Source organism: Xiphias gladius, chromosome 11 (genome assembly GCF_016859285.1).
Source record: "Xiphias gladius isolate SHS-SW01 ecotype Sanya breed wild chromosome 11, ASM1685928v1, whole genome shotgun sequence".
Lineage (NCBI taxonomy): Eukaryota > Metazoa > Chordata > Actinopteri > Istiophoriformes > Xiphiidae > Xiphias > Xiphias gladius.
The window spans coordinates 1832685-1859193 of NC_053410.1; the positions used below are offsets into that span (position 1 = coordinate 1832685).

General features: G+C 42.6%; 1 protein-coding gene across 1 annotated transcript in view; it reads right to left on the reverse strand.

Annotated features, from left to right (window-relative positions):
- Positions 1 to 613: 613 nt before the first annotated feature.
- The window catches only part of slc30a6 (solute carrier family 30 member 6), a 76052-nt gene continuing 50156 nt past the window's right edge, over positions 614 to 26509 (reverse strand). Inside the window, exons 10-15 of the mRNA XM_040139637.1 lie at positions 23291 to 23339; positions 11589 to 11708; positions 10223 to 10325; positions 10024 to 10071; positions 9404 to 9472; positions 614 to 3054 (exon numbers count right to left, since the gene is read on the reverse strand). Of these exons, the coding sequence (XP_039995571.1) occupies positions 2422 to 3054; positions 9404 to 9472; positions 10024 to 10071; positions 10223 to 10325; positions 11589 to 11708; positions 23291 to 23339 (1022 nt within the window). The 3' untranslated portion in view covers positions 614 to 2421. The remainder of the gene's footprint in view (positions 3055 to 9403; positions 9473 to 10023; positions 10072 to 10222; positions 10326 to 11588; positions 11709 to 23290; positions 23340 to 26509) is intronic.

Below are 26509 nucleotides of genomic sequence, written 5' to 3' on the forward strand. Positions count from 1 at the left end.
TTGTTGAACCACCTGCACTGCTTTTGGTGCATCCTGTTCTTTTAATCTAAAATATTATTTGGCCGCATGGCCGAGCTGGAGGAAACCTGCAGCTTTGGAGATGTCGTCTTTGTGTTTCAGTGCACACAACATTCTTCAGTGTGGGAACACACGGGCGCAAACGCGTCGGATATCTCAGGTTCCCGCAGGTATTCTTCAAAGGAAACGCGAGCAGGTTGTGGTACAAATTCAAAGGAAATAGTGGGAGCTCAGTTCCTGGTATTCGACCCTTTCATACAGTACCTGAGTCGATGTACTTACCTGCCTACAGCTCTGTGAATGGAGATGGGAGTGTCGTCTTTACAACGGATGACGTGAGGTCAGAAGGTCACCAGTTCACATCAGGATACGATGGGGAGAGGCGGCCTCCCACGATGCCTCGGGGGAGCGAGGAAACGCTGCAGGAGCAGAAAGCCTCATCGCACACTGATGTAGATCTACAGTGACGCCTGCAGAAGCAAATGGATTACATAGAGGCAACTGAAGAACTGGTTTTCCTTAGGAGAGACTGAAAACAAATATTAACACTGCTTTGTCTCAAGAATACAACTTTTCTCCCACTTTTTAATCATCACTGTGAAAGGTGAGGCTGAGTAAAGTCTGAACTTATCATTCCGACTTACAGCTCCCCTGAAAGCCAGAACGTGGGCACCCAGGAGTTCAGGTCCTGTTCCTGTTCCTGACTTGATGTCAAAGGAAAAAGGCAGCCCACAAAATCACCTACTTTTACAAGACTGAAAACATTCAAAACAACACGGTTAACAGTTAAACTTTGCAGCACAGGCAGCCATGTTTTCCCACCTTGACAACTAAGAGGCATGTATTTTAATTCTTTGACTTCCAACATCAGAAAACCAATAACAAAACACAGCATACTGTACAAAACCGGAACGTTTCTTTTCTTTTTAATTCAGTTTCCATTCAGCAAAGTCCTCCTACAGGTTTCGGCTGAGATACAACAGAAGAACACACGATGAGAAAGAAGCTGGAGAGCAGCTTTCGTGACCTGTTATTAAACCATGATACAGTCTTTCCTTTTAAATAAACACATGGAATTTGACTCATTAGGGCTGAGTGCTATTGAGAGTTTTCTGACAAAACTACTCTGTAGTTTACTAATTCAACACCTGCTCTGAGAGAACATTTCTCTGACACATTGATGAAGGGTTCTCTGTTATGGAAAAGCAGCGCGTTACATCGTCATATTGTTTACTCGTCATGTTTTACATCTGAGCTCTGATGCAACAGTTCTTTTTGATGAAGATCAGTTCTTTTTGAGTCTCTAAATCTGAGAGAGGCACCAGAGGGAAGAAGGAATAACAAGGAGTTACAGTTTTGTGACACTCAACCGTGTTCAGATTAAAATATAAATTAAAAAAAAAAAAACACCTATCGCTCATCAACCCATCAACATCCAAGTGAAAAATTCCCTCCCGGTAGAGCACATGGAAAGTTTTTTCTAGGATTTCTCAAATTTCAATCACGTAGGGAAGAAGCAAACGTTACTTTTAGAGAACTGGGCTGGCATGAGATTTACAGTGGATTATGGGCAGAAACCAGGAGCAGACCAAAGACTTTTACTGACAAATTAAAACCATCATGTTGTTTTTTTTCGACATGTCTGAACCCAGGTCAAGCGGCCAGAACACATTCATAAAACAGTTTGATCCAATTCAATGTCTTAAGCAATTTCTTTTTCTCCTTGAAAAAGATGTGTTGTCACCTCTGACCTTTGACATCCTTGCCACCGTGTGCTTGTAATGTCGGTTATTGAGGAGTTTAAAATAGTTCTACTGTCAACCACTCCGGACATTTTAAATGTCAAGCTGGACTCTGATTTATTTCAAGGCTTTATTTCCTCTCTCCTGGAATGTTGTTCGACCATGTTCGCAAAAAAGTTTGCTCACAGCCTTTTACGTTACAAAATAAAAGTTAGTATATGCGTGGGCACATTGCTTTCTTACTGTCAAACCTCACAGTCAGTCCCATAAAAATGCTGTTTCTCAAGATTCTGAAAAGGAAACCAGACTCAAACATACCAAATCCAATCACAGTCAACCTCTTGGTCCCCTTCTCGCAAATAAATACCTCGACACACTCTCCCTTTCTCTTCTGAAGTCAGGGGAGGCTCACACTACAGGGTTTTACACCAGAACGTGATGGAAACAGCTTTGTTCTCTAAAGTTATCATGTTGTTGTCACACTGGGACGAAATGTTGTAGTGTCGTCCATCCAGCCGGGGCAGGACGTCAGTCTCATCAGAGTTTTCAAATATCTGAAGTGAAGTGTGGAGAAACTGGACCTCTATCGTGAATCAATCACCCCACGTTTTCGCTCAAGTATTCGAAAGGACCAGAACAGTTCTGGCCCCGTTCAGCACAATCAGGGTCGGTATTGTCTGTACTGTGAAGCCAGAGGGTCGCCGGTTCCAAACCCGAGCGGGGCCGCGGACCCCCCGAAGGCAGTTCTGTAGTTCTGAGATGAAGGCACTCCGCCCCTGCCCACACCCAGTCCAAAGCCAGACCCCAGACCCTGCACACCGAGTCCCAGCCCGCCGCCGCCGGGCCGCGCCAGGCCCTGATTCAGCATCCCCGTGTAGGCAGACGCACCGTAGGCGAGTCCCAGGCCTCCGTAGGGCCTGTGGGTGTGTTGACCCAGAGCCGGGAGGACAACCGGCTGCACGTTCCTCCCCGGTGTGTTGAAGGAGAACTCTGGAGGAGGGCTGCTGGGTTTGGAGGGCGTGGAGGTCAGCGGGTCCAGCTCTCCTCCAGAAGACAACAGCAGAGGAGGCAGAGAGGAGGAGGACAGGGGGGCGTAGCCTTCAATAGGACCCAGAGGGGGAACGGAGGGGGAGGAGGAGTTGGAGAGGGCCCCGGTGAGCAGAGGTCTGGTCCAGTCGTCTTTAAAGATCTGGACGGTCAGCGTGGAGACGAGCGGCAGCAGCCGGTTGGTGACGTGAGCCAGGACCAGCTGCTCATTGGCGTCACGACGGATACGAACGTGTGCAGAGCCGGCCTGAGACAGAAAAGGACAGAGGGGCGGGCGGCAGGTATAAAGCGGGAACAGAGGAGAGGGGTAGATGGGTAGAAGGATCAGCAAGAGGGGGCAGGATGTCAATAAGTAAAAAAAGCTTTCACACTCAAAGTGCTTTACAAAAGACCCCCCCAAAAATGTCAGACAAGAGAAACAAACTTAAGAAAATGTGAATTAAATGCTAACAGGGGACAACTGATTATCGGATCTGATATCCAGCGTTTTTACAATTATTGGAATTGGTTTTCTGGTTTTGTTTAAATCTGACTGCCAATAATATAAATTACATAAACAACATGAGTATTGGCCCAGCAACACTGAAGGCTACTGTGCCACAGGCATGGCCGGAGAAGCTCCGGTGAGTGAGCGGAGCTGCGTGTCGAAGGCAATGCAGCACGTATCGCCCAAGTTTTTGATTCACATCCCAATCTCATCTATTTCTATGACGACAAGCATTCCCAGTTTCTCAGTTACACTGAAAATGCCTGAATATTGAAATGTGTTGCAGCGATATCCGCTTAACGAGATAATAGAGTTTATTTACGTCGCGATGACTTTATCTTCGTTGGTGTCAGTGCAACTGGAACTTATTTTAGGAACCGTGATGCCAACGCAACATCACTCACCCCTGTGAGTCGGTGTTTTCACATGGTATTGATGGCTGATGGTCGTACTGTTGAGCCTTGTAGAGATAACTCGAATGCCAGCGCAAACGTCAGAAGTTCATTTGTTGACAGCTGACTAGCAAAAACACCGATGTGCTATGACGTTATCTCTTACACGTCACCTAGCAGGGCCGGACATGCTCTCAGTCCCGACCCACCACTACTAGTGAGGTTACTGAAGTGTGTCCCGAAGCTGCCTCTGACCCTGCTTCTTCTACAGAGGTGCAGGATATTGTGGTTGGAGACTTGAGATGTAATGGACCTGCACCTGAGGCCCTGTGTTAACCCATGCATGGACTGCACAGCTCAGGTACAGTTGTCAGAGTTGAGTAGTCACCTCTGTGGCTATTGTACATATTCAGCCATAATAATTATCAGTAATGAAGCAGCCTGGTTTTGAATGCCAGGTTCCCTCCCATCGCATGTTGGCTTCCCAAAGCTGTTTTGCTGTAATAAATGAAACATAATCGTGTGCTAATCATACGTCAGCCTGCCGCCCCACTTTTAGCTCCCTCTCTCTTTCTCTAAACCCTCATTGCAGATGGATGCACTAGAGAAAAGGTTTAAAAGTGCAGTACGGGAGTATGACTCTCAACCAACACCGGGGAGGGCAGTCTACAATACATACAGCTATTTTGTTTATTTATTTATTGATTCAAATGTTCAGTTACCTGTATAAGAAACGCTGCCGGAAGCTCCCTGCACTTTTTGTTTTAGGACAATCTAGAAAAGTTCTCTTTTAATTAAACATGTAAAGGCTTTTCAACAAAGCACTCTGCTGGGGTTTGTCACCAAGATTTTCATTTTTCGCTCCAAATGTATATCGGTTCCAAATATTGGTTACCGGTCTCCTACATTACTAATAATCAGTATCAGTATCGGCCCTTAAAAAAAACAACAACAAAAAACATGTTGGTCGACCTCTACCAACAAAGTTCTCTAGGATGCTTTTCAAAAACTTACAATTTCACAGCCATATTTCTGATTCTTTTCTGAAGTTGATGATTTAAAATAAATAAGTTAAGACAAAATATTATTATATTTTTTTTGTCTAGGGCATCTTGGAAGCAGCTCTCTGTAGCTTTTATAAAACAAACAGTTTTATATTATTATTTTATATTTTCAGCGGCAGATTCATCCGCATTTGCTGCTGTGGTGAGTATTTCTGGTAGCAGGACGGTGTGTGTGTGTGTGTGTGTGTGTGGGACTGAGTCTAAATAAACTACAGTGTGTGTTTGTGGATGGTGATGAAGGAACATAGCAGCTCACTGATGTGTTTTAATAGTTTCTGGAAACAGTGGAGCTCCGAGGCTCAGACAGAAGTTATTACATTAACAGGTGCTACTGGGTTTGAGATAAAACAATATAATAAATCACTTTATTTTTATTGCTGTTGAGCAATGCTGTTCTCCATCTTTGCAGTCAGGACGCCGCTTTCATCAGCCTCTCCTTTAAGACAATCTTGAGCGGCTCGTTAAATAGACATCAAAGTGACTGAAGCTATCACTGCGTGTCTCACCTCAACATTCAGCCTTTTACTTCTGATTCTGACCTTTAAACACTAAAATGAGCCCTTCATTTTGTCCTCGTTTCCTAATTTCACCGCCCTCTTGGGAATATTCAGTCCTCAAAAGGACAGAATGTACACACACACACACACACACACACACACACACACACAGGCACACACACACACACACACTGAGTCCCCCGAGGGGCAGAAGTGCAGTCAGGGGGTCAAATCAGTTTGGACAGCTGCTCTGTTAGCAGTGGGCCAACAACCAACAGTTGTGTAACTACAGCAACATCAGTGACAACAACAACAGCAGCAGCAGCATCGATAACATAAATAAAAACAACCATAAAAGCAGCATCACTGACGAGGTAAACAGGGGACGCTGCGCCACCTACAGGCAGCAAGAGGTACAACTGCCAACCAAACACACACACACACACACACACACACACACACACACACACACACACACACACACACACGCACCATGAAAGAGTGACTAACTGTAACATCTGTGAACTAAAAAAAAATAAGAGATAGACGGATTCATTTGCATAACATGACGCACTTTCTGCATCATCCTACCAATTTAAATTTTCAAAAAAAAAAAAAACCTGTGAATGTCACCCACACACATACTGAGACCATAACATCCACTTCTTTGCAAAAGCATCTGAATTCATGATTTGAATTTGGATACTACCAGGTGCATAAGCTCATATTAATTTATAAAATCAGTCAGAATTCAGTGTGTTTTCTTTTGTATTCTGATATCAACACTTAAAGGCGTGTGTAATGTGTCAGTCTTTGTTTTCTGTGTCCTGCGTGTTCAGTGTCATCTAATTTATGTGTTTCAGAAAAGCCTGTAACAACAATTTTTAAATGACGATATTATTTTGTGTCAATGTCGATCACTCTGGAGAGGATCACCTGTCATGGAAACTTGACCTTAACTTTTTTTGGACACACAAATCAGGCTCCTTACATCCTGGATCATGGATGAGATTTACTTTATGAGATTGCCTTCTCCGTTATGACCTATGATATGTGTTTATATTACTCCGGTTTGCCGGTTGCCTTCAGCATCAGTTTATTGTCGGGTTTCTGGGACATGTTGTGTCTGAATTTTCCTCTGTATGTGAACCTCAGGAAGTGCAACTGTTGACTACATTTACTATTTGATGTCTTTATAGGCTGTGATAAGGTTTTTCGTTCACTCATTCACTACTCCCTCTGTAACACACAACGGTTTACTCTATAGTGAGCAGTCAAATGAGGTTTTGGAAATTTAAGACTCTTGGTCTTCGTCACTTTGTCCTTACCACTGACGGATGTAGTCGTGACATGTTGCATAGGTTTTGTCAGCCATCCCGCAGACCCTGCTTTCTTTGTTCCACTGTGGACATCTTTGCGAGGACTGTACTATATCCTCTTGTGTGTCTGTGTTTTTATTTGACTGTAATCATCGTTCAAATGATCCCGTAATTGAACCTGTCTGCAAAGCACTTTGGTCAACGTGTGTTGTTTTTAAATCTGCTCTACAAACACACTGACTTGACTTGACTTGACATTTCACACTCAAACAAGGATACTCTCATAAAATGGTGGACAGTGAATGCTATGGTGATTTCTTACACAGCCCTGGTGACAGAACACTTGGCTTTATCATGAAATACTTGCATTGGACCTGAGTGTACAGACCCTTCTGTTCTCCAGTTTTACATATGATAAAAAAATTATTTACTTATTTACTGTAATTTTTATTATTTATTACTGTGGCTGTTTACATATTACGAAAGCAGCTTCAAATTTGCATCAGTAATGATTCTCAGCGTTTATTGGTGTTGTAAGGAAGTCGACATCCTGTTACAGCCGTGACAACCGTAACCAACAAAGCTAACTGACAAACAAATCAACAACGGTGAAAATTCTCAATACAAGGAGGCGAGATGTAACAGGCCTCATAATAAGGCAGATAAGACAGTAAGCGGTCCTTGTATTGGGATTTTTTTTTTTTTTTTTGCCAGACTAATATTTCCATTAAGAATGAACCGTCAAACTCAACAACAGCACAGTTAAATTAGCTACGACTGCGCGCTGTCTGTACTGAGTGTATGTGTGTGCGTTTCCCAGGACCTAGGCTGCCCCCAAAGCCAACTGGACTTGTTTTACGTCCCTACAACAATGTACAACACAGACGACAACAGCTCAGCGGAGACAATAGCAGTGACAAGAGTGTTCCCTCCAAAAACAGGAGAGAGAGAGGGAATATCTCTGCATGAATGACTTGTTCCTTCTTTTCGTCTGAGTGAACAAATTCCTGCAGATCGTCGCTCCGAACCGACGAATGACTGAGGCGAACGGGGGGGGGGGCAACCTAACAGGAAGACCGAGAGAGAGGGAGGGAGGGAGAGGATAATGATAGAAAACATGACGAAACCAAGGTTATAGGTGGAGAGGGAGGATGAGGCCGACAGAGAGATGGAGGGACTGTCAAACAGGACTGTAGCAGGTGTACATTAAAAATCTTGGTGCTGAGGCCGAACCAACAAACAGGCAGAGTGGGCACATGCCCCGGGGCCCCACACCTCTAGAGGCCAGGTACACTGTGTGTCACTTGGCTGAACTTAAATTAATTAATTGCAAATTAGTTTAAGAATTTGCTGCCACAAAGCACAATATCATCTAAGTCAGCTGCTGCACTATTACCTTATGCCGTGGCCCTGTTTTGCAATGTCGCCATAACTATCTTATTGAATTAGATTACATCAAGCTTGCGAGGAGCATTTTCTTGAATAAAGTTAATCGAATTGCCACAAACTACCTGACACATTAAAAACCGGGGTCAGGTGGTTTTATTCAAGCCCAGGTTGTCTTCTGGGTCCTCTTGAAATAATGAGGCTGCTGTGTGCACTATAGCTGATGGGAATTCAGGGTACAATAGGGTTGCCCCCTAAATGTTTATGATCCAAATCACCATCAATCGAAGAGCCCCGGGTCGAACCAGTGTGCTTTTTTTTTTTTTTTAGCTGCCTCATTGAACACAGAGCAACAGAAGATAACAAAATTTTACAGTCTGTCTCAAATTACCTAGAAAAGCATGATGGGAACTCGTTTCTGTTCTCAGCTCTGACGCTCTCAGCACCAGTGCTGAATGTTAGTGAAGTCAGCCAAGCAACTTCTGGAACGGCCGCCGGTACGGCCTCCCTTCTGCTGTCCGGTGAGACTGACTGACCTTCAGAGCCGTCGGCAGCCAGGAGAAACGCTCTGCGGTGCGCTAGGATTTTATCACTGAGCTGTGACCGGGACGCACATTTTTCATTCTCTGACTGTGCGGAAACCAATGTTTTCACATGACAGATGACCAAACGTCCGTTTCCACCGCAGGAACTCGGCTGATTGGTCAAGTACGCTAGCGCTTCCCGCCACACTGTTATACACCCATCATGTTTAAAAACCGGCAACTGCAAACACGTTGTTTTGCTTATTGTTTGTGGCCGACAATAATCCGGATGGAGCGGCCGAAAAGATTTTACGACAAGTGGACAGACCATGAAGTCCAGGCGTTGCTGTTCATTTTCGCTTGATGTGTCATCATCACGCTGTATTGTCGTGTGTACATATGACGTGGAGGGCGACCGTGGAACCGCACCTAGCGATATTAAAACGTGGGTCTTAGTGTGGGGCGGCTGCTCTGCAGCTGAGCTGGGCCGTACTGAAACTGGACAGAGGCCATGAATTATATGTACTTCTCATTATCATAGGTAGGGCGTCCTGGAGAAAAACTAGATCTGCCGCCTCACGGTTGTAGGCCTCCGCCAACCAGTCAAGTTGCAGTTTACATCCATGTTCGCCCAGACTCATAATATATGTCGTGAGGACTTTGAAGGAATTCGTAGAAAGTTATTAGGTGTATTTGATCATAATTAGCGTATAAATTCTTGAGTTATGGCCAAAAACGTGTTTTGTGAGGTAAGAGTGACCTTGACCTCTGACCTCTAAATTCTGATTAGAATTCATCCTTGAGTCCGAGTGAACGTTTGTGCCAGATGCAATGAAATTCCCTCAAGGCACATATGTAACATAAAGAAAACCCCAGTCAATTTAAGCTTATTTTTACATGTTCTCATTCTTTGGCTGTTAAACGCACCAGAGACCCGAAGCCAACAGTCCAGAAGTGCTCATTGCGAACCTCCAGTACTCCGTCCAGAGTCGACACCTGATTGGACACAAACAGGAACAATCAGCCCATAACAACCTGTCATGCACTTCACGTGTGTTAACTTTTAATAGGACATACTGTATATCCCTTTGCTATATTCAGGAGACAGATCACTTATAATCTTTTCGGCTTTCTACCCTGTAAAAACCGTGTCTCGTATCGACGGATGTGAAGAAAGGAAGAGACTGATATTCTGTATTATATTCTAGATTTTTTGTTCCTTCTTACTGTAGATTTTAGGCTGAAAATGATGTCATTTCACAGCAAATAATAAGTTTACGTCAAGTTGGAGGCATTATGGATACCTATGGACTAATACTCTATAAAGTGGTGACAGCCTTTTCCTACTTAATACATTCATATCAAAGAGAAAAACTATTTTCCCCTTTCCATAAATTACCTTTTGAAAACTTCCTGTCTTTCAAATTTCAAATGAATCTTTGTCACTTAAATATCAAAGTAAAACCATGTCTGTTACGTAAGTTTATTTTAAATTAATATTACTGTTGTGTTTGCACAGCACAGTCATAGAAGCAACACCGGCTCACCTCTCTCAACAGTTTGTCCAGCTGGCCGATGATGTGGGAGGGCGTGGTCTGTGGACAGGGGAAAAAGAAAAAATGAATAATTAAACTTCCTAAAATGCCCTGATGTCGGTATGTTTCGTTTCTTATCCTGTCAGAGATTCACTTTGTGTCTGTGGCAACTTACAGACGGATTCAACAACGAGAGACACGTTTGTCTTACCTGCAGCAGCACTTTGCCGCTGTAGACGCTCATGGGATACATGGTGCCAAAGGTCATGAGAGCGATGGCGACCGCCGACGCTGTGTCCACCGCATTGTAGTTACTGAACACACACAAACAGGCACAGCAGAGGAAACAAATACGTAAGACATAAGGTATTTAGACAAGGTATAAAAGAAACACAAGGTAAAACAATAGACAAATATAGACGTGATTTAAAATAACAAAGATTAAAAATCAGCTATAATTGGATAAAACTAGAAACAGAAGAATAGGTTACAGTGCAGTTAAATTGCAGTGAGAAATGTTAATGAATAAAAATAAAAGGCAATGGCAAATGAAAAAGTCTTAAGCTTTGATTTAAAAGAAAGTTGGATCAGAATTGTCTTTTTTTGTGATGGTCTTAATTAGGATATTAAAACTAGTTCCCGACTACAAAATTCCTGGCTTGGTCTGTGGTCTTTAACATGAGCGACTGAAGCCGAGTGCTGACTTTCAATTACTTCTTTGAGAAAACAATTGCGCCACCAGGTCTGTTGCAGTCCTGAAATGATTTAATCCTCTTTCAACAGTGTAAAGCGCTTACTTTGTTTTGAAAAGGGCTGTAAGATAAAGTTTATAAATTCATTATCATTATTATTATTCCTTTTCACCAGCTGTTCTGGAGGCTTTCGATCATAACACACGATCTTCCTCAGCAGATGGAGTCAGCTCAGTTGTCTCGGAACTGGAGATCCGTCCGTGTTGAAGTAAAAGCTGATGAAGATCATGTGATATGATCAAAAGCTCAAGAACAGCCACGGGACGGACCTTATACTGAGACTGCTTTGTCAGCTTTTCCAGTTCAAGGATTTACTTTGCTCTGAGCTTTGTTTACTGGAGGAAATTTCAGCAGATCCGGTCACTTGTTCACAACCATGTGGGACCACAGACACTTGGTGTCGTTATGTAAATCTGTCTGCCGTCCACATATTTATGGTGAGATATTTTGGGGGGGTTTTTTTCAGCATTTAAATGAATGTAAATCTTTGACAGAATTGACTCTTGGGGAACTCCCTCAACTTTATCATCATCGCTCTTAACGATTCAAGGACCAAGACTAATTCACCGCATTTTTGCACAACTTTAAAACACCGGAGTCTGGCTTACTGTCCTGTCCCTGAGTCTCTCGCATCAGGAAGCACGTTAAGTTCGATGAAGATGAAGATCAGGACAGTTTAAAGCAGCGAGAGGGAATTTCCAGCTGCGACTGAAAAGTGGCTCCGCCAAGCCCAGGAAAGCAGCCCTGGTTTCGGTGCGTCGGTTAAACACTGACTGACGCCGGTGAATCTGGGGATTTACCGGCCACAGAGAGATTAATCCTTACTTGATTTCTATGAGCATGTAGGTGATGCAGAGGGACAGAGCTCCTGCCATGTTGATCAGGACAAATGGGTTCATGCGAGGCAGCAGCACACTGCTGAGGCCTGGAACGATGCCACACAAACTGTAGACACACATACCAAACAAACAAACACAAAAGAAACCGGATTAGTGCACATGATCACCTCCACATTTTCCCTCTACATCAACTCCAAATGTTCTCCAGCTTTGATAAAAGGGAAATAACAATAACATTTACTTAAATCAAATTAGAATGAAATGAAAAATCTCATCATAAAGATGTTCTGCTGAAGAAAATATAAAAAAAACTGAGAAACGTGTGTCACTTTCAGTTAAATGGTTTCTAACCCAAACAAAGCAGTGGAACATGTTCTACCATAAAACCCATTAGACGTAAAACACATTTTTAGGAAGAATTCCTCCTTTTGTAAAGTCAAAAAGTTCATTTTTTGATGAGCATTAACCAACCAATCAGTTAATCACCATCAGGTAAATGTATTAAAGATCAGACTCCTTCGCAGAACAACCATGCTGGTTTTAACTTTAACTTCCTCCTGAAATACTTAAGGAAGCAGATGAGGTTTGATATAGTTCAAAGAGGAAAAGTGTATTAAAAGATCAATGAGAGAAGAAACAGGAAATGTGTCTGTTACTGATTATTAGTAACTTTTCTGAGTTTTAAAAAAGTAGGAGTGTATGTATATGTTGAATATATTGTAATCCTTGACCATAGAAGAACTGGCCTTTACAGGACAGGTTCACAATCTTTCAGGTCTGCCCTAAAACATAGTCAGTTGCCCACTGCAACAGGTTTGTCGTGTTGTAGTCGTTCCTCCCGATCCCTTCTTAATGTGCTTTTAATGTAAATGGTGGAGGACAAAGTCTGCAGTCCTCTGGAGTTAACAGGAGGCGTCAACAGTCGGAGTTAGAAAAATCACGACGCTGTTTAAGTTCAAACTCCCCTCCTTTTGTTTCCTCGACCAGTTTTTCCCCGTTGAGCCGCAGCAGAAGGAAAGAGTACTGAAACTCTGTAACTTAGGATATGGCCACTTCGTGCGTGTACCTCCGACTGCCGAAGCCTCATATGACTTTCAGATAAACTTTTAAATACATTTCTGCACAAAACGAGGCCTGTGAATTTGTTCCCCACCATTTACGTTGGATGCACATTATGAAGGGATCATTTAATGCCCAGTATGAACAGGAGGAGATGATTACAGCGAGCAAAACCAGACCCAATGTTCATATGGACATTGGACTTATTATTTGAAAACAGCTTTTAAGAATTGGGAAATTACCCTTAAAGAACTACAATGTTTTGAGTTGTTATTCTATACAAATCAAATAAACATTTTGCAATGTTGTCCATTTTGAAGTTTTAGCATAAACACGCTCAGTTGCCAACTGCTTGGACGTTTTGGAGGCTGTACTTTGCTGCTCTTGAACTGTATTGTGTTACAATACAGACAAAAGTGTTTGTAGTATTCTAATATAAATATATAACTATTGAATAAATAAATGGAGTACTGCAGTTTAATTAAACTGTAGCTGCCAAAATGACCCTTTAGTTGGAATCAACACCTCATTAAAACTGTTTTATCAAAAACCGAACATTAATAACTTTCATGAAGGAGGATTTATTGCGGGGCTGTTGTATTTGACTGCATTAGCTTTAGCTGGTGGTTCCTAATAAACTGCCAACTGAGCATATGTACAGGTTCTCCGCTAAAGTGTGTATTTGAGTTTCTCAGCCTCTGGGGAAAAGCGCTGGAGGCTCTGCTGTTGTCGTGCTGCTTCGTCTGGTGGTTGATTTTTGTTTATTACACTTGTGTTTTGTTTTGTTTTTTTAAATTTGACGACAGTGAGGCTAAAGGCACTCATTTGGACGAGAGTTTCTATTATTTCCTACTTTACATAAGTCACATATTGTCTCTAAAGGACTGAGTACGTTTCTTCCTTTCTAAGCTGTAGCCTGCCTCGGCGATGAATCCCCGTGTTTATGTTTGTCTTTAGGATTAAGCCTTTAACCCAATCACGCCGTCATAATGGACTTTAGGGGACTCCAAATGTAGTTGATGGGATCATTCTTGTTTTGTTTCATGTTATGCTGGTCTACGGTCTAAGCTCCAACCAACCTCTTCTACTTCAACAACAGTGACAGGAGCTTCACAGAACAGAGAGAAAAGTCGAGTCTTAATCAATGCTGCACCCTATCAAATCCTCCTTCATGAAAAATTCTTTTGTCTTGATGTGGGAAAATGCAAACTTTGATGTAAATGCTGCACTAAAGAATATTTTTTCTTATCTTAAATTGCTCATTTGGGCTGAAACACTGAGCAGGTAACAATCACCGCTCAATGATATTCTCAAAACCCGGGAGTGAAATGAAAATGTCAGTCCATAGGGAACTGGCCTCTTGCATTTTAGATCATTTCCTCTCCTCACTTGTTCATTTGCTGTTCTCAGGTATAAATATCTAAGTTATTTTCATTGCTGATTAATCTGCAGATCATTTTTGCAATTAACCATTTAGCCTATAAAGTGTCAGAAAATAGTCAAAAAAGTAAAATGACATCTTCAAATTGCTTGGAGAAGATTGACTCGGATAATGTTTGGTATTTTTTTCTTGATAAATTAATCACTAATTACTCTGCTGCTGCTTGTTTCAGTACTAAAAATTATTCACATGACAGTTTTCACACAGCATAAAATGATTCACCTCCTTGAGAGTGTTTTAATAATAGATTTTTTTGATTATTTACTTTGGATGATGTTTGCTATTACACTGGAGAGGACTGAAGATATGAACAGCTTTTAAGTTATGACACTTCAGTAAAAGAGGTGCCAAAGTGATCACCCCATAGTTCAACTGGATTTATCTTTGTCACTGACAAACAAGGTTTGACCTGAAATGATTATTGACTGACAGAAAAAATTATCATAAACAATTTTAGTAAGTCATTTTTTAGGAGGAAAGCAAAAACTTATCTGGTGCCAGCATCTCAAGTATAAATATTTCTGCGTTTTCTTAGTCGTCCATGATGATAAACTCAGTATCTTTGGGTTTTGGATGAAAGAATCAATTTTATCTTGATCCTATTTGCTGACATTTTATAGGCTGAAAAATTAAAGAAAAAAAAAAAACAGGTATAATTATCAATTGGAGCTGAAATGATTAGATGATTAATCGATCAGTCGATTAACAGAAAATTAATGCACAGCTATTTTGGTAATCGATGAATTGTTTGATTGACTTATTAAGCAGAAATGCTGTTTCCGGCTCCTAAAATGAGTCAGATTTTCTGCTTTTTTCGGTTTTATGTCATTTAAATTTAATATCTTTGAGTGTGTTGAAGCCGTCACTTTGAGCTGGAGATGGACATTTTTCATAACTTTCAAACATTTTACCGACAAAACAAATAAACGATTAATTAAGAAAACAATCAGCAGATTACCAATAATGAAAATACTAGTTAGTTGCAGCCCTAAAAGTTCACAATCATACCAATTTTGTTGTGGCTGTTAAAAGCTGTTGTAATCCTGTGTACCCACTGCTAGCTGTGCAATGGATCACAAGCTCTGATAACGGGCTCTTCAGAGAACATGGTGATGATCACAGAGCACGTGATTCCTTTGGTGGCGCTAACGAATGCTGGTTATCAAACCGAGGTAGATCATCGTAGCTTGTTCTGCATAAACCCGCAAGTGTAATTAAGCTTTTGTGTCATCTCAGGTGTTAATAGGTGTTCAAATTCTCTCCTCTGGAGGAGCAATTTTGCATCCCTTCCTGTCACAACTAATTCTGTACTATTAATCATGGCGGGGTCTTGTCGTCTTTATTTTTAACCAAGGTCAGGGTGGCCGTCAGACTGGCACCTGCGGAGCTGCAGGAGATGAGGTATCTGACATGGTTTAATGTGATGGGAAAATGGCGTGATGCAACATAATGTGACACTTGAAGACGTGACGTGGGACGGTGTCATGACGCAGCATCACGTGACACGGCGTGACGCGTCATTGGCGGTTCGGACAACAGCTGCGCGCTCTGGATGTTTCGGACTGAGAAGCAGATCTAATCAGCGGGACTTGACTGCTGTTTGTTTAATTGAACGAGGTCACCGAGGACACACATCAATAACTCCTCTTTCATCAACTGAGAGGAAACAGAGCCTTTAAAACGCTTTAAAAAAAAGCTCAGCAACATTATTGAACAGGCTGAAGTGAAATCCGACCGTCAGAAACGCTGGTTTAACGGCACACTCTTTACTGTCAGACCACACGTTCGGCAGTGTAGGGAAAAAGGTCGGTGGTGTTTCCATACATGATGATGTGCATCACGAGGTCAGGATACACCGCGGTCACATTTCCCAGCATCAACGTGCATCAAACCTCCAGAAAAGTAGCAGCTCTAACACTTTGTTTGACACGTCATTGTCAAATGATGCAATTCTATGTGAGGCCGCACGGGCGGCGAGCGTTGCACTACGTTCTGTACGGATATCTGGGCCTTGGCTGCTTCAATACCGACCTTTTTTTATCTTTATCTCAAATACAGATTTTTTTTTTTTTATTTCGCATGTCTCCCAGCTTTACAGAATCTCAATAGTACTTTTGAAATTACTCCAAAAAAAGTACTGCATTACATGCAAACTGGATCCTTTTTAAACACAATCTTCACTTCTTAATACTAGTGTATAATCTGTCTTAAGAACAGGCAGATTTTAGATGTAAATATATGATTATCCTGCTTAGGATACATAGTGTTTGCAGGAAAGACTTTGCCTCAAACCAATTCATCAAAAAAAAAAAAAAAGTATTGTTTTTGTCTCTCATAATTTTTTTTTACATAGGTGTTATTCTGAAATAAGCAAAGCTTAACCTGATTATCAGACAGAATTGCAATTTTATTTAACTTCATTATACAGTCTTAAATCATGTTAATGTCAGCTGTTTTCTGTTGGGGGGGGGGGTCACCCAGTAGCGAGTGACTCATCCCTCTCGCAAGCATCGTTTTCAGTTGACACAGAAGCTGCAGTGGTGGTTTCTAGGAGCAGCTAAAATACAGAAATACATGCTGACATGGGAGCTTTTATTTCTGTAAGTCAACTAACAGCGCTCTGTACACACCTGTGCTCATTCCATAAACCTTTGTTGCCATTTTCCTGTCGAAATTTTACTCGCTGTGGCACAAGAAAATTACCTCCCCATTCTTAATCCTGTGCACAAAGCTTCAGACGGGGGAAACAACCATCAATAAGCACAATGCAACAGCCATCGAGTCTTCTCTCAACAGATGTTTCGGATAGGAGTCTGGCAAACATGCAATGCATGACAGAATTATCTGCTTTGGATTTAAAAAAAAAGATTAGAAACTGAGTTTGTTGATGTTTGGTTAAAATTGAAGCTGTTGCAACTTTCTTGAATTGCGCTTTTTGCATAAATAATATGACATGTGTGGATGACATGAGTAAACCCTCTTTGGCCTGGTTTGGCCCTGCAGGGAAAACCAGACCAGCAGGCACCTGCGGTCCTTCTCAAACATTCAGCCGATTCCCCTAAACTCCAAACAGATGCAACCCCGTGCGCTCTCTCGGTAACGCACCCAGCCCGCTGTTCCTGGAAACGATTAACAGTCAATGAACGCATCTCCGGGCCCTGATCGGCCCTGCGCTGCGTGTCAGATTGAATTTCCAATACGTCAAAGGCCAGCGCTCTGAGGCTGCCGGGGTCAGTGGCGTTGAGCACTGTCACAAACATGAAGAGGAGCCACGATGGCTCGGCGCCGCGAGGTAATTGTCATTAGACAATGTTTAAAAACAAAGCAGGGACACGGATGTCAACACGTAATTAACGTCAAACATGTCATTCAGAGAGTTCGCCACGGGCAGGATGTTCATAGAACTGGAAATAGAGAAGAGTAGAGGAAGAAGGGAAAGCGGAGCAAGACTGATTGATGTGTGCGTGTGTGTTTGTCGATTATGAAAGTTTTTCACTACCTATCACTTTGTTTAGCGCCAACAAGAAAATGTTACTTCTACAGTGTTTCCCATAATCTGATTTATTCCTGGCAACCCACCACAAGATCAACACTGACCACCGCAAAGATTTTCTATATTAATTTTACTATTTCAAATGGGTAAAATCTTGTCCCCCTGTAGAGCTGTGCACAGCACATTGATTTGCTCCGCCCCTCCTCGCCGCGCTCTCGCTCTCTGACAAACACATTGACAACAGACCCGTCTGTTGGACTGGCCGTCGGGAGCAGCGGGACAAAAATCCGCCGCATCCGTGGGCCGGTGAACCGTCAAAAAATCCATAGAGTTTTTACCGTCCCTGCCAGTCTCTTTACCGGCCATCTCAGGGTGCGCATGAGAGCACGTTGGATGCATGCGCTGGGACTGGGCTCGCCGGCCAATCACAATAGGCTATGTGATCAATCTTCACCGACTCGGGTCGTGTCGGTGAGGGCTGTTATTTGTTTGACGCAACGTGACGCAATGAAGCTGCATATACTGTTCAGTTATTTATTTGTACTTGGCTATTCAAATATTTGGAGTGGTTATTTAATAGTCATTTTAAGACCCCCCTACTTTTAGCTCTGTCATTCTAAAACCGAATGACAAAGCAGAGAGGTCCAAACACTAAACTGCAGACTCTTCAATCTAAGAATTTAGCCAGAACGTCGTTCGGCCATTTTTACTGTCATTTTAAACCGTGCCCAGAGTTCATACATTTTAAGCACCACGGCAGAAATCAAACTGCCAAACTGCCTTCTCACCCCGCTGGCAAAAAAAAAAAAAACAGAAAGAGGAACAAAGGAGGAGAGGAAACGTAATGAAGCCATAAAAAACAGACAGACAGACAGAAAGCAAGAAAGAAAAAGATTGAGAGTTGAGGATGAGATTGACAATCCCAGCAATCCTATAATCCCCACTGATGCATTGATATAATTTGACGTGACCTTGTGTGTGTGTGTGTGTGTGTGTGTTTGTTAATCCAGACACGTTGCAGACAGAGAGCGAAGGATTAAAGCAGAGAGGCCAACAAACACTTGATACTTGGTCTGTTGGCTCCACACTGGACGGAATGATGAACAGAGAACAGAAAAATGTCTGAATGTTGATGGCACTGAATACTTGATCACATTCTTAAAATTTGGTCAGGCATTGCTAGATTTAAACATTTTTGTTACCTCTATGATGAGGAAAAAAAATTGCAAAGCTGTTGGTGTTAAACTAAATATGAGAACTTCAGCTAGCTTGTTACTGAATCTTGTCTGTTTCTGGCTAAATGACGTACGTGTGTATGGATGGATGGAACGCACAAGGCCTCATTTTCCCACCATGGTGTTTATTATTAAAACGTTCCTCCTCAGAGCGGCAGAGAACTGTAGTTTCTGTTCTCATTCATTCAGCTCAGGCACTGCACCTCAGTCGTGTAATGGTTTTTATTGTCTCTTGAATGCAATTTTAATGTGTTCATAATGTCTTTTTTTTATGTATCTCTATTCCTCTGTAAAGGACTTTGTATTGCTTGGGTGCTATATAAATAAACTTGCCTCGCCTTGCTTCAAAAAAAAAAACCCTGAAATGTAAATAAGCCATTTGAACCGATCCCTCTGATGATGCATTTAAATCGGCAACAAACCAGCGATGTGATTGGCAGAGAGTGTATCTATTAATCACAACACCCTCCAGTTTATATTTCACTTTTGCACCTTCACTGCTGCACATATGCGAACCAAAATAGCAGCCGTGCTTGGAGTCGCCCACGCAGTCCGTGCGCCCAAGACCAACTGCTTTGCACGGACTGCGTGATTAAAGTAGGGCCCTGTGTGTATGGTTGCGTGGGTAATATGCATGGAGAAACATGTTGAATCCGGAAAGCAACTTTTCAGTGGTGAAATTTGGACCCGCTGACCTCCATCTACATCAGCAGTGTTTAATGTTTAAAATATGGTTGACCACAGTTGAGTGCTCAAGCTGCATTCCTGATGCTCGATTTGGACCAACTAACGCTCTGTAGTTCAGTTAAACAGCAACATCTCAACGCACTGCATCCCAAACATGTGGTCATGCACGGTCCGGCATTAAGCGCAGGTGTGTCTGTGTCTTTCCCAGGCGCATGTTACACCTGGCTAAGACCAGATCACAGTGCAAGACGGACCGCAATACGTCTCTACGTGCATTTACACCTGCACTTACATGACTTTTTCCTGGACCATATAAGATGTCCCAGGAAACCCCGAATACCTTGATGTTTCTGACAATGTATTGTAACAGTCAAACACCCAGAAAATTCAGCTAAAAATATAAGACTTCTTTTTGAACAAAAGTAATGTGACAAGAATCAGGACCAGGATTTGATAATAATCCATATATGCAAAATGTATCTTTCGACTTCGGTCATACTCAGTTTTTTTTTAAAAATCTCTCTCTCTCGTCCCCACTGGCAACTCCCTCACTCCCTCACTCACATTTGCGAAGCTGTCCTTGTCAGGACTCTGCATTACTTCCATTCATTGTGGAAACCCTAACCTAAACCCTAACCTTAACCAGGACCTCAGAAATGACGTTTTCCCTCATTAGGACCAGGTTTCGGTCCACATGAGGACCACTGGTCCCAACAAGGTTGATGTTTATACTGGAAAAGGTCCCAAAGAGGTAACACAAATGCGTACACACACACACCCACACACACAGAGCCCCAGCTTCTGGCTGGTGAGGCCAACAGAGCAGCTGGCTTTATATAACCCAGATCCTGCTGAGGTTAAGTGGGAACAGGCCATTACACACAGACAGTAACACACACACCTACAGTCAAGGAAGCACACACTGGAAAATGCACATATACACACAAGCGGACAGGCTTCTGCAAGACACACACACACACAAAATGCTTGTATGAAGGCATACAGAGCATCTCTCTCTCCCTTTCTCCCTCCCTCCCTCTCTCTCTATCTCTCTCTCTCTCTCACACACACACTCACACACACACTTAACACACACAGAGAGTCAAAGAGTGGAAACTAGGCTGGGACGTCCTGTTCATTTCTGCCCTGTCAGCCAATCACAGCCAAGTTCTGCTGCACAACTCTCCAGGCTGTCTCCCCGAGTAACCTGCTCCAAGTGAGCTGCTGACTCTAAGGGTGGGTGCGCGTGTGTGTGTGTGTGTGTGTGTGTGCGCGTGCGTGTGTTTGTGTGGACAGTGAATCGTATACTTCACCCACTTGAGTTGCGGTAATACACAGTGGGACGTAATATTCATCACAACAGTTTGACATGGAGCTTCCGTCTGCTTTAGAGTCTGTTGTTAAGTTACTATGGCAACATAAAGGCGGTGTGGACGTAAATAACTTGGAAAAATCAACTGATCAGCTGATTTAATGATTGTCTCAATCAATATCAGAAATTTGTTTCACTTTTATCAAAAGAGACAACTTGTTTGAGGAAATGCAATTTGCTATTATTGCTAGTTTTGTGCATAACAATATAATTAGCTTTATTGCAATTATTGGCCTCCTTGCTCGTTAATTCAACTATCTCGGCGGCCAATCACGATGCAGGAACTCAGTGGATAGAAGCGCGCAGACATGGTCAAAGTGTTCAGCTGTTGTTCAGACCAAACGACAGAACGGGGAGTATCTCAGAAGACACGTGTCTCCTAAGATTTTCATGCAGAAACGTTTCTAGAGTCTGCAGGTAAAGGTGCAAAAAAAAGTCCATCATTCATCCAACAGTCCAACACTGAGTGAGCATCAGTTCTATGGGGAAAAAAATGTATAATCTGACACACTGTATATTGAAAGCCGTATTTTATGGCTACAAACTTAATCTTACCTGGACAGCAGTTTCAAGCCAAGATGACAACCATGTATTGATGAATTTCTTTATCTATTAACTACATTTTATCACCTTTTCAGGAGAGATTTTTAATGAGTTATGAGTTTCAGAGGATTTTTCTTCCTGACTGTTAAAGCACTCTGCAGGGACCAGAAAATGTTTGCAGGTCTTTGTGGAAGCATCAACAGAATTCAAGAAACATTAAATTCTGGTGCAAAGTATCATCTTCCAACCACAAATATCAGGTGTCCAGAAACTGTCGGCGGTGAGACATTTAGCTCCCTGTTTACAGTCTTGTATCTGCAGGGAAGCAAGACAGCCACCCACGTGCAGGACCACTGAACTTTTACAGACCACATCTCAGGAAAATGCAATCATCAAATTAGGCGAGATATCGGACTTTGATATGAAGTTTAGATGAGCCACTCTAACGTTCCCTTTACACTTCCCATAAATATTCTGTGTCTGCTCGGTCGAAAAATTCAGTGAAGGTACTGTATCACACCGTATGAGTATATTCAGCCAAATATCCAAAACACAAATTCTAATCTAGATGTATTTTGTATTTTGTATTTTGCATTTTGCGTATTATTCTTCCCCAAACTCTGCCTGTCATGTTTGGTTTATTTGGTAACCCAAAAAAAATAAAATGCCTAATTTCCAAAAGTCCGAGCTGACTTATTCAAATGTCTTGTTTGGTCCAACCAACAGTCCAAAATCCCAAAATATTCAGTTTGCTGTTACATAAGAGAAATAAAACATGCATATATTCACATTGGAGAAACTGGAGCGTGTGAATAATTGACTCTTTTAGTTTTAAGTGATTATAAGAAGTGATGTCGGCTAATTTTCCGTTGATCTATTAATCATCTAATAGTTTCAGCTCTGCGCACCGTGTGTCTGCGGAGTGGAGGAGGTTAGAATAACCTGCCTGGGACAACATGATGCGCAGGATGCGTTTGTTTTCAGTCGGCACAGACAATACCCAGACCCATAACTATAGACCCATGTACTGTAGGTCCTGCAACAACCCAACAGAGAGAAAGCTGCAGCTTGTTTGGTTGCGAAAAAAAGAAAAAGAAAAGGAATTTGGAGACCCGGACTTAAAAATAACACGGACCCAAACAACAAGAGCGTTACTGAGCTGGATGAACACACACACACACACCTGGGAGGTGATCACTCAGCTATGGATAAAGTGTAGTTTTACCAAAGGAATCACTCTGATATCAGGGCTGCAGTCACACTGACCTGTGACCTGTGACCCTTGAACCCAATCATCCAGGGGGAGGTGGGCAGGGGTGTGTGGGGTATTTGTGTGTGTGTGTGTTCTCTTGTCACTGTACTCTTTGGGAATCAACAAGAAAACTGATCTTACAGCTGTTTCTGAGAAGCTCAATCAATGAGCCAATCTGTTTGCCTGCAGCAGCACTCAGCCGCCCCCCCCCCCGACCCTGTGATCTCATGCCCCCCAAGCTATCCGAAGGTAACCTTTGACCTCAGAGGAAGGCCATATGTGCCTGTGTATACACACACCTGGACACACAGATCCAAAGAGTAAGCAGTAACAAGCAGGATGGGCAGTTTTACCACTGTCAGGTGTGCTCGTGTGTGTGTGTGTGTGTGTGTGTGTGTGTGTGTGTGTGTGTGTGTGTGTGTGTGTGTGTGTGTGTGTGCGTGCGTGCGTGCGTGCGTGCGTGCGTGCTGACTCAGTGTAAGTGGATCCTTCCTGTTGCTACCTGCGACTGAGATCTGCTGATGAAGGAGGGAGAGCGACAGAAAGACGGAAGGACCTCAGAACAGAGAGACAGGAAAGATGAGAGACTGATGTCTATGTTTTTACCTTCGGCTTAGATCTGCCACATGTTCCTGAAGCCAACTGCTGCTGGCCGCTAGAGAAAGAGAGAGAGAGGAAGAGATGCCGTTAATGAACAACACATCTAACTATTTAACACAATACAACAACAACAGATGTAAAATCTAACAAAAAACTCCTCCGCGCTCTGGAGTCTACAGGCATGCGGGTTTTAGTGAAACAATCTGATGGTAAGAAAACCACCACAATTTCTAACACCGTCATTACTGCAACTACTGTTGTTTTCAGAGGGCAACGTAAACACAGCCCAGACCTTCGGTTTTCATTGGGAGTTTTATTCTGCTGAGCCAAGAGTGTGCGCCATTCAAAACAGGGAACACAGCCACACCAGGACCTGAGAACCAGATTCCTGGGCTGATAGCTCTAGCAAGGCAGCCAGTAGACCATTTAGTGTGAGCAAGAGCAATGCGTTTTAGGTGACTGACAAAACCGTCTCACGCATTACGCTCCTCCTCATGGGTCAGGTTTAGGTCTGCATGTGGCAAAGATTTCATTTTAGCTTTTGGGGGGGGGGGCTACACCACACGCATCAACCGACCAGCAGACGAGAGCGACTGACAACTGTTCATGTAGGACAGTGGTCGTGTTCACAAGGCAGGCGGTGCTAGCGGCTGAGAGCCTAAAGTAACCGCGCCATGTTCCATTACTATTAAAGTTAATTTTAACCATTAACAGCCAAAATAAATCCGAACATGTATGAAAACATTGATAGGTGTCGTGTCAAAAGGTGACACGGGCATTCAAAGTGACTGTGCCAAACTTTTAACCACCAGCCGGCTCCCGTTTGTTGTGTTTAAAGTCCATTTTATGTTCATACTTTCGCAGGGTCCAAAAATCTACGCCTCAATGTTTGGTGATTGTTAGGTTGAATAAAATCCAGGCAAATACTGTGTGAAGTAATTTTACTAGATTTCAGCTTTATTGGTAGGATTTTAGGAAAGTTTGATGATTATCGTGATAATACGGATTACTGTGGTATTTGTCACCACAATCACTGTGGCCCTACAGTATGATACGGATACTCCCTGCTACAGTCCATCTGTGTGCTTATATGCACTAAGGGAACTAGGCTGGTCTCGGCTATCTGCAATGCTAAATGAGAAACACAGGTTCTTTAATCAGGATTAGTGAATATTTATTCAGTCATGCGTCTTTTTTTTTTAAAACTTCACAGTCTCATTCTTAAGACCTGTCATTTTGAATTTTGGGTTGTGAAAAACTGTACTGGCATTCTCACATGAACGTTGCACCAAACCGCAGCACAGAAGTTTGGCAATTGGTTCTCTCAGAAATACTTTAGGAACATCAGCAATCGATTAAGGTTGGGCTGCAACTATCAATTATTTCTTCCATCAATCGGTTAATCGTTTATCCTATAAACCGTTGGAAAATATTGAAAAATGCGCCTCACAATTTCCCAGAGCCCGAGGAACCATCTTCAAATGACAACACCCAACAATCCCAAACCCGAAGATACATTTTCATAATAATATACTAAAGAGAGAAAAAAACAAAAAACCAATCTTTTTAGAAGCTGGAAGGAGAAAATGTTTGAGAATTTTGCTTGGTAACTGACGTCAAGGATGAAACGACTGTTACTGCTGCTGATCATTTTTCTTTCGATCAAGCGACTGATTAATCGACCAACTGTTTCAGCTCTAGTAAAGCTAACTTTCTAATCCAAAGCCCTGTGATGAAACTCGTGAGCTTGTGGAGAATAATTTTTTCATGTTGTCTCAGATACAGCCGACTTCTCTGGAGTGTAAACTTTCTATAGTCTGACATGAACTGAGGAGCTGAGAGCTTCGTGGTTTCAGATGGAGACAAGAGCAGAAAACGTCTCTGTAGTTCAATGCTGCATGAAATATTAAGACACATATTAAGACACACAGCTGTTTCATTTCATGGCTGAATCCATCAACTCTGTCCTATAGATTTAAGCATCGTCTGGAGGCTGTGGTTTTACATCAGCATGAAGTTACTAATTATTATAATTTTCTGAGTGCAGCTCAGTCGGCTGGAGTGCTCAGATGTCTTATTTTTGGACCCGCGAGATCGCCCACTCGTCTTTAAAAAAAGATAAGCGCTCTCGCTCCGCTGTGCCGTCCCACCTTTAATGTTTGACGACACTGCAAAGCCCGAAGGCTCCGCTTCGGGTCAAAGGCCCTTCACATCCCATCCTGCTCAGACCTGAGTGCGTGTGTGTGTGTGTGTGTGCACATGTGAGAGTGTGTGTGTTTTGTTTGTTTTGCTAGCAGGGTGAGTCAGTCTAAACAAACATTTTAATGGAGTGACTTATTTATGATCTGTGTTTACGAGGAGGATGTCCGATGTTTGTGACTGTGTGTGTGTGTGTGACTGTGTGTGTGTGTGTGTGTGTGTGTGTGTGTGTGTGAGTGTGAGTGTGTGTGTCTTTCTGAGTGTGCGTGACTGTGTGTGGTATGTGTGTGTGTTGGCATGTCTCTGCCCGCCTGGCCCCCTGGCACACTACATTACCACTGTCTGGAACATTGTTGCGTAATGCACTTTTAGTCTCGCTCTGTCAGAAAGTGTGTGTTTTTGAGTGTGTGTGTGCGTGTGGGTATGTGTGTTTGAGTGTGTGCTAGAGTGTGCATAATGAGTGAGAGATATTGTGTGTTTTTGCAAAGTTAAGTGCTGTCAGATGTTAAGTGATGTTGAGACTGCTCCGAACGCAAGAGCAGACAGCTGACACAGACACATATACACATATATATATACACATACACACGCACACACACACACACACACACACACACACACACACGCACACACGCACACACTGACCTCATTCATCAGTAGACTGTTCATACAGATAGTGAGTCAGCCCGAGAGGAGAGGAGAGGAACAAGAAAAGTGGGGGGTAAGGGAGTAGGAAAACAGAAGGATGTCTATTTGGATGGGGGGTGTATTATACACCTCTGTTTTTCAAACTCTCAGCCTTTTTCCTTGCCTCTTCTTCCTCCTCTTCCTCTCCCTCTCTCCTCATCTTCTTACACTCCCAAACTACTGCCTGACCTAAAGGGAATATGTTTCTTTTTCCCTCTGTGTTTGTGTTTTCATACTTGTAAAAGGGTGCACATCTGTTTCTGCCTGCATGTCAATTTGCACGATTCTATTCAACTGTGCATACAGGAACAAATGAGTGTATATTACTGTCTGCAAATT